The sequence below is a fragment of the Acomys minous genome (assembly GCF_964271855.1).
Source record: "Acomys minous genome assembly, chromosome: 13".
Taxonomy (NCBI): domain Eukaryota; kingdom Metazoa; phylum Chordata; class Mammalia; order Rodentia; family Muridae; genus Acomys; species Acomys minous.
In genome coordinates this window covers 3649553-3656826 of record NC_140495.1, presented here as the reverse complement: position 1 = coordinate 3656826, position 7274 = coordinate 3649553, and the positions used below count along the sequence as shown (strand labels likewise).

At 49.9% G+C, this 7274-nt stretch overlaps 1 protein-coding gene across 1 annotated transcript; it reads left to right on the top strand.

Annotated features, from left to right (window-relative positions):
• Nucleotides 1-3135: 3135 nt before the first annotated feature.
• LOC311580757 (uncharacterized protein) lies at nt 3136-6866 on the top strand (the record flags this gene model as incomplete). Its single annotated transcript, XM_084752418.1, has 3 exons — nt 3136-3204; nt 4160-4346; nt 6448-6866. The coding sequence occupies 3 exons, from the start codon at nt 3136-3138 to the stop codon at nt 6741-6743; spliced, it is 552 nt and encodes a 183-aa protein (XP_084608544.1). The 3' UTR covers nt 6744-6866.
• Between the last annotated feature and the right edge of the window lie 408 nt (nt 6867-7274).

Sequence of the window (7274 nt, the reverse complement as noted above, 5' to 3'; positions counted from 1 at the left end):
CTGCTCACGGCTTGCTCCCCAGGCTTGCTGCACCTGCTTTCCTATCAGCTCAGGACCACCCATGCTGGGCTGGTAGCACCCACAGTGGTCTGGGCCCTCCCACACAAACCATTAAGGAAGAAACAAATGCCACAGAGACTTGCCCACTGACTAGTCTTAGGGAACATTTTCTCAACTGAGGTTCTCTCTTCCCAGAGGACCTCAGCTTATGTCAAGTTGACAAAAACTAATGAGCTCACAGGGCCTGGCATGCCCAGTCAGGATGCAGAGAGAGGCACGTGCTGGGGCTCAGAGGGCTCTCCTTTCCCTCTGACTCAGACCCCAGCCCATGGGGTGATGCCATCCACACTGAGGGTGCACCATCGCTCCTCAGGTAAGCTAATCTGGAACTGCCCTCACAGCAGGGTTTGTCTCCTTCCTGAGTCTTGATTCTGCTAAGCTGGGAGTCAGTGTTGGCCGTTATGTTTCTCTTTCTCCATAATGCACGCCGCTCCTGGCCTTCTGGACGGTTTCCTGGGTTTGTTTCTTTCTATCGGCTACAGCATATTTGTGGCTCTTACCCCTTTCTGTCACACGCAGACACTCAGCAAAGTGGGGCATGAGTGGGCTGTCCAAACAGATGTGACCCGGCCACAAAAATCTCAAAGAGGGTTTATTTCAAGCAGGTGAGGTGTCATCCCAGCCTGGTGCTTAGCTTCTTTGAGAACCAGGGTGTCCTAAAAAAGTGTTGTGTTAACTAAAAAGGAAAAAGAAAAAATGGCCTGGAATCTGGCTAATATGCTGGACTGCTCCACCAACTGATTTCTTAGCCAGTAATTCATCTGTAGCTCTGCCAGTTTTAGCCTGTCACTGGTGCACAGGTGAGAAGACAGTCAGCCTGTCACTGATAATACACAAGTGAGAAGACAGTCAGCCTGTCACTGATGATGCACAAGTGAGAAGACAGTCAGCCTGTCACTGATGATACACAAGTGAGAAGACAGTCAGCCTGTCACTGATGGTGCGCAAGTGAGAAGACAGTCAGCCTGTCACTGATGATACACAAGTGAGAAGATAGTCAGCCTGTCACTGATGGTGCACAAGTGAGAAGACAGTCAGCCTGTCACTGGTGCACAAGTGAGAAGACAGTCAGCCTGCCACTGATGATACACAAGTGAGAAGACAGTCAGCCTGTCACTGAATACACACAAGTGAGAAGACAGTCAGCCTGCCACTGATGGTGCACAAGTGAGAAGACAGTCAGCCTGCCACTGATGGTGCACAAGTGAGAAGACAGTCAGCCTGTCACTGATGATGCACAAGTGAGAAGACAGTCAGCCTGCCACTGATGGTGCACAAGTGAGAAGACAGTCAGCCTGTCACTGGTGCACAAGTGAGAAGACAGTCAGCCTGCCACTGATGATACACAAGTAAGAAGACAGTCAGCCTGTCACTGATGGTGCACAAGTGAGAAGACAGTCAGCCTGTCACTGATGGTGCACAAGTGAGAAGACAGTCAGCCTGCCACTGATGATACACAAGTAAGAAGACAGTCAGCCTGTCACTGATGGTGCACAAGTGAGAAGACAGTCAGCCTGCCACTGATGGTGCACAAGTGAGAAGACAGTCAGCCTGCCACTGATGGTGCACAAGTGAGAAGACAGTCAGCCTGTCACTGATGGTGCACAAGTGAGAAGACAGTCAGCCTGTCACTGATGGTGCACAAGTGAGAAGACTGTTGGCCCCGGAGCTTTGGTTCTTGGTTTCATTGTTTACCCTCTTTAATTTAAGCACGATTTGTATCCTTTCTTCTTAGGTTTAGAGAAATAAAAGAACAAGGGAAATAAACTCTGTGTAAAGAGTATACAGGAAGTGTGAGGCTCACCTGGTGAGGTGGCTTAGTGGGGCAAAGGTGCGTGCCACCAAGCCTGGTGACCTGCGTTCAATCCCTGAGACTGACACTGGAGAAGGAGAGAACAAATTCCCACAAGTTGTCAACCTCCACACATAAACTGTGTCCTGCATGTGCTCATGCACATGTGTGCACTCACATGTGTGCACACACACACTCCCATACACAATAATAATGTAATTAAAATAAAACTTTTAAGTGAACGTCTTCGCCACTCCAGCACTGTGGCCTTCCTCCTCAGGCGTACCTTTGGCATCTCCTGAGGCACAGTCTGTCCTTCCTTCACTGGACCGGAAGAACCATACTTTTATGTTGCTGGTGGCTTGGATACCCTCTTCCACTCACCCAGGCATCCCAGCTTGCCCCTCCCTGGGCTTTGCATGTCGTTCTTAGGAGCCCACAGCGCTTTATGTCCCAGGTACAAGGCCTCGGTCAGAACCTCCAGATATTTTCTTCCACTCAGTAGTGTCTGCTTTCCTTCTCTCTTTAAAAAGGAGAGTTATTTTTATTACTTATTTATATGTATCTACATGTCGTGTGAGGCGGGAAAAGGGAGACAGATGCCCTGGGGCTGGAGTTACAGATGCTTGTTCACCACCACATGGCACTGGAATGGAATCCATGCACCCAACTATTGAGCCATCTGCCCACCGCCATAGTTCATAACGCTGAGTATTAGTTTTAGAATCTCTTCTTCTGCGGTCAGTCTGTGGTCTTGTTCTTTCTTTAACTTAAGACCACAAATATGTTTTCCTACTTTATTTAAATAATTTGTTTGGCCTTTCATACTTATATTTAAGTTATACCTGGGATCTTTCTAGGCCCTTTTCTGCTCCTAGTTGAAATTAAAATGGAAACATTTTTTGTTTGTTTGTTTGTTTGTTTTGTGAAACAGGGTCTCACTATGTAGTCTGGCTATCCTGGGACTCGCTGTGTAGGCCAGACTGGCTTCAAACTCACAGAGATCTGCGTGCCTTCTGAGTGCTGGGATTAAAGATGTATTTCACAGTGCTCAGCTTTTTGTTTTGTTTTTTAAAAGTGTATCCTGGGCTGGCCTCCCGCTGCCTCTGTCCCTTTAGCCTATCCTATGGGCCTATATGACCAGACTGGTGACACTTTTTCACAGGACCTCAAAAGTATCATAAATTCAAATGGACCCTGCTGGGGGTTGGTCTGGTGCTAATTATTGCCCCCCAGGATCTGGTTGCTGCCCAAATGAGCAAATGACACTCACGTGCCCCAAAATGACGTTTGCAACCGCGCCTCCCTGTTTGAGCAATAAAAAGCTGATACCTGGGCAGGGCCGTAAGAAGGTAGGCATGGCAAAGGCTTGTGGGCTGGGAGTGAAGGATCCTGGGAAAGAGAAAGGTAAGAAAGCAGAGGAGGAGCAGAAGGAAGGTTGTGCCATGGGTGAGGTGGAGGAGAAGCACACGGCCGGCGTGGATGGAGGATTCGGCCCAGATGAAGAACATTAGCAAGTATTTGGGATTATGGATGGGAGGGAGCTCGATAGAGATTATCAGAAGCAGATGGCGTGGGATTGGGGCGGAGAGATGGGAGGCAGTTTAGGGGCTTCATACCTACCCTACCCCAGGTAAACCGAGGCTACTTTAAAATACAACAGGTGTCTGTGTTTTTATTGATTGATAGCAGGTTAGAAAATACCACTGTAAAAAAAAATACTGCCGCAATAATAATTATAGGGCTGATAATAAGTATTTATTAGGTCCTACTTACAAATTAACCGCAACAGGACCCTGCCATGGAGCTCTCCCCAGGGGACACCATTCCTTGCACCACAAAGCCAGCGATGGCATTTACCATTTCCAGCTGCTGGCACGTGCAAGGCTTGGCCTTGGAGCTCTCAGATGGCTGGGCTGTCTCCACCCGTCCCCATGAGAGGACCCATTTTGCTGGGGGCTTGACATCTTGCCCAGCACTGAAGAGATGGGTCAACGGCTCAGAGCACTTGCTGTTCTTGCAGAGGGCCTGGGCTAGGTTCTCAGCACCCACACAGAGGCTCACATCTGTCTGTAACTCCAGCTCTGGGGAATCTGGTGCCCTCTTCTGGCCCTCACAGGCACTGCACACATGTGGTGCACATTCTCATGTGGTGTAGACAAAGCACTCATTCAGATAAAATGTAAAACCAAGCACCCAAATATCCCAGCCCTGCCCCTGGTCCCTCAGCAAGGCGGCTTCTTTGAGGATGAACCTTTGTCTGCTTTGTTGGCTCCTTATATTACCTGTTTGCCTTCTCCACCCTAGCAGTGTTTCCTGGGAATCTCTTCTCCAAATGAACCATCCCCATTCAAATCCTTGTCCCTGGGCCTGCTGCTGGGGCAGCGCATGCTGGAGCTGATGTGCATCTGGGATGAGGAAAGAAAGCCTCACAGTGACCAGCCTTCTGACCTGAGGGATGGCGTCTCCTGGCTGCACAGAGGGAAGAAGAAAGGTCAGTTTTTCTTGTATGCCTGTGCACATGGAGGTCATCAGAGGACAGTCTCAGGGGTCACCCTCAGGAGCACTAGCCACCAGCTTTGAATGGAGCTCACTCACCATTTTGAGTGCCAGGAACCGTCCTGTCTCTGCCTCCCCAGCACTGGGCTTACAGGTGTGCACCACCATACCCAACATTCTTACGAGGTCCTGGGGATTGAACGCTAGCCCTTACAACCCCTATGGGAGTGCTGGCTCTCCTGAGCCCCTGGCCACTCCAGCCCAAGGCCATGACTTTCTTTTTTTCAACATAATGTTTTTATCGTGTGTGTGTGTGTGTGTGTGTGTGTGTGTGTGTGTGTGTGTGTGTGTTATTTTCACACAATGCACCACAATCACATTCACTTCCCAGTCCCCCCACCCACCCTTGTGACCTCTCCCCTCACCAAAAAGAAGAAGAAGAAGAAGAAAAGAAAAGAAAGGAAAGGAAAGGAAAAAAATTCCTATTTGTGTTGCCCATATACTCACTGGAGCACGGTTAAACTCTCAGTGGTCAGCCCCGTAAAGGAAACTGAGTCCTTCCTCACCATGATCCCCACCAGAAGCCATCGGCTATGGAGAGCTACATTTCAGCACCCTGTCACAGTCTTTCAGAGTTCTCTCCAATGGCTTCCTGTCTAGATTGTTCTGTTGATGTGGGGTGGATATAGGGGCTGTCACAGAAGCCTTCTGTGACTCTCATTCTCAGCTGTGAGTGTGCTGTCATCAATACCATTGCAGAAGAAGTGGCAGCACGGAGCATGGTGTCTGGTGACAGCACTGACTATGGGCCTTCACATGGCCTATGGCAGCAACACAGAGCATGGACCTTAGTATGGTCTTTGGTGACAGATCACGGACATCAACACTGCCCAGACACCATCATGGCCCTTGGTGGCAACCTGGGTCACAGACTCCAGCATGGCTCCTGGTGACAGCATGGCCCACGGACATCACACACAGCTATGATTGTCTACAGAGATGCCCTCCATCCAGAGGGGTTCTTGGCTTTGAATATTCCACGTATACTGTCTGGGAATACTATTTCTGAGGCTTCTCTGGTCATCAGATGTGTTTAACCGGAGCGCCTTCTCTTGTTTCAATCCCACACTCGGACTTGAGCACTGGGCCTGGGGTGACGGATGTTTCATCCCATCAAAGCTGTTTCTCCTGGTGGCTTGGCTTGGCGGAGCCTCTGATTTATACGAACCGGCAGCAACAGGGCAGAGCTGTGGTGCTATAAAGGCTGCGGGAAGACTGGCTTCTATCAATCATCCGACTTGTGTTTTCATTTGCTCTAATGGGGTGGACCTGGCCGTGGGGGGCAGAGGCTCCTGCTGGCCCCTCAGGAGGAAAATGTAAAGGTTCAGGTATTTTTAGAAACATCTCTTTTCTGTAACACAACCAGAGCTCTTTAAAGGTATTTTAGTTCCCCAAACTTCAGAGAGTTGGGATTTGTTTGGTGACCCAGGCTAGAGTGCTGGGACATTTAGAGGAAAGATAATTCTGGGGAGTCAGAGTCACACACAGCTCTAACATTGATTTTCACTAATTAGGGTGTGTGTGTGTGTGTGTGTGTGTGTGTGTGTGTGTGTGTGTGTATGTGTATGTGTGTGACCGTGTGCAACAACATATGTCCAAGGATGACTTATGGAGTTGGCTTGCTCCTCCCACCACACAGGTGCCCTGGGTTGGGAATCAGGAAAACAGGGTTAGCAGCCTCTCTACCCACTGTGCTACCTTGCTTGCCCTTGTCTCTCTCACAGGGGGTGTGGTGGGGGGTTAGGGTAAGAGGGGCTGGGAGGGGGGAACTTCACAGCAAATATGTTTAACTCTTTCCTTTGACTGGGGCCTCTGGTTTTGCTCACAGTGAGACGTGACATTCCCTCTCCAGTGTCTTCGAAGGGTCAGATAAAAAACCAGCTCGCGATGGCCAGGCATGGCGGCTCATGCGTATTATCCTGGCGTTCAGGGAGGCTGAGGTAGAATAGTATTTTGCAGTTAGCCTGGGCTACAAAGTGGAACCCTGTCTCAAGAAATTCAACCAAGGTGGGGCGGCGCCGGGCCTGCTCGCTGAGTGCGCGGGGCTGAGCTGCGCCGGGCGCCGCGGATCCCGGCGAGGCCTCCCTCCGGATGTCCGGGCCTCAGAGTCCTGGTAGCCGTCGCTCCAGGTTTTGTGCCAGTGCAGCCAGAGTTTTGTGCCTCATCGCTGGGAGGGGCCCCCACGCCGCAGCGAGACTGGGCTGGCTTAGATGAAGATGAAGATGCACATGTCTGGGAGGACAACTGGGATGATGACAATGTAGAAGATGACTTCTCCAATCAGTTACGCGCTGAGCTAGAGAAGCATGGATACAAGATGGAGACTTCATAGCATCCAGAGATGTTGCAAGAACCTTAAACATGGACTGTGGGTTAAATTCTAGGACAGAGAGACCAGGATGGGATACTTTGCAGAATGTTTATTTCATTATCTGCTTGGATTTATTTTTGTTTTTATAACAACAAAAAAAAAAATAAGTAAATAAATGTTTTGATCTAAAAAAAAAAGAAAGAAAGAAAAGAAATTCAACCAAATCAAACTACCCCCCCTGCCCCCCCCCCCCCCCCCCGCAGCAAACAAGCACGCCCAGCCAGGATGTGAAGCAGCAAATGTGCGCTCACCTGGGAAATACCATGATTTGGCAACCCCCACCCTCCCACCCCCGGCCCATGACCTTTGACCCCCAGCCCTCCCCCACACCCCACACCCCACACCCCCGACCCTGAGCAAGGAAGCTGCAGGAAGACTGTCAGGAACCAGCCTCCGGGTTCTTGAGTTCCATCTCATTTGATCCAAGAGCACAGATGTACGGTGGAAGAATATGAGAAAATGCTGTATCTATGCCAGGGCCTTCCTTTTCTA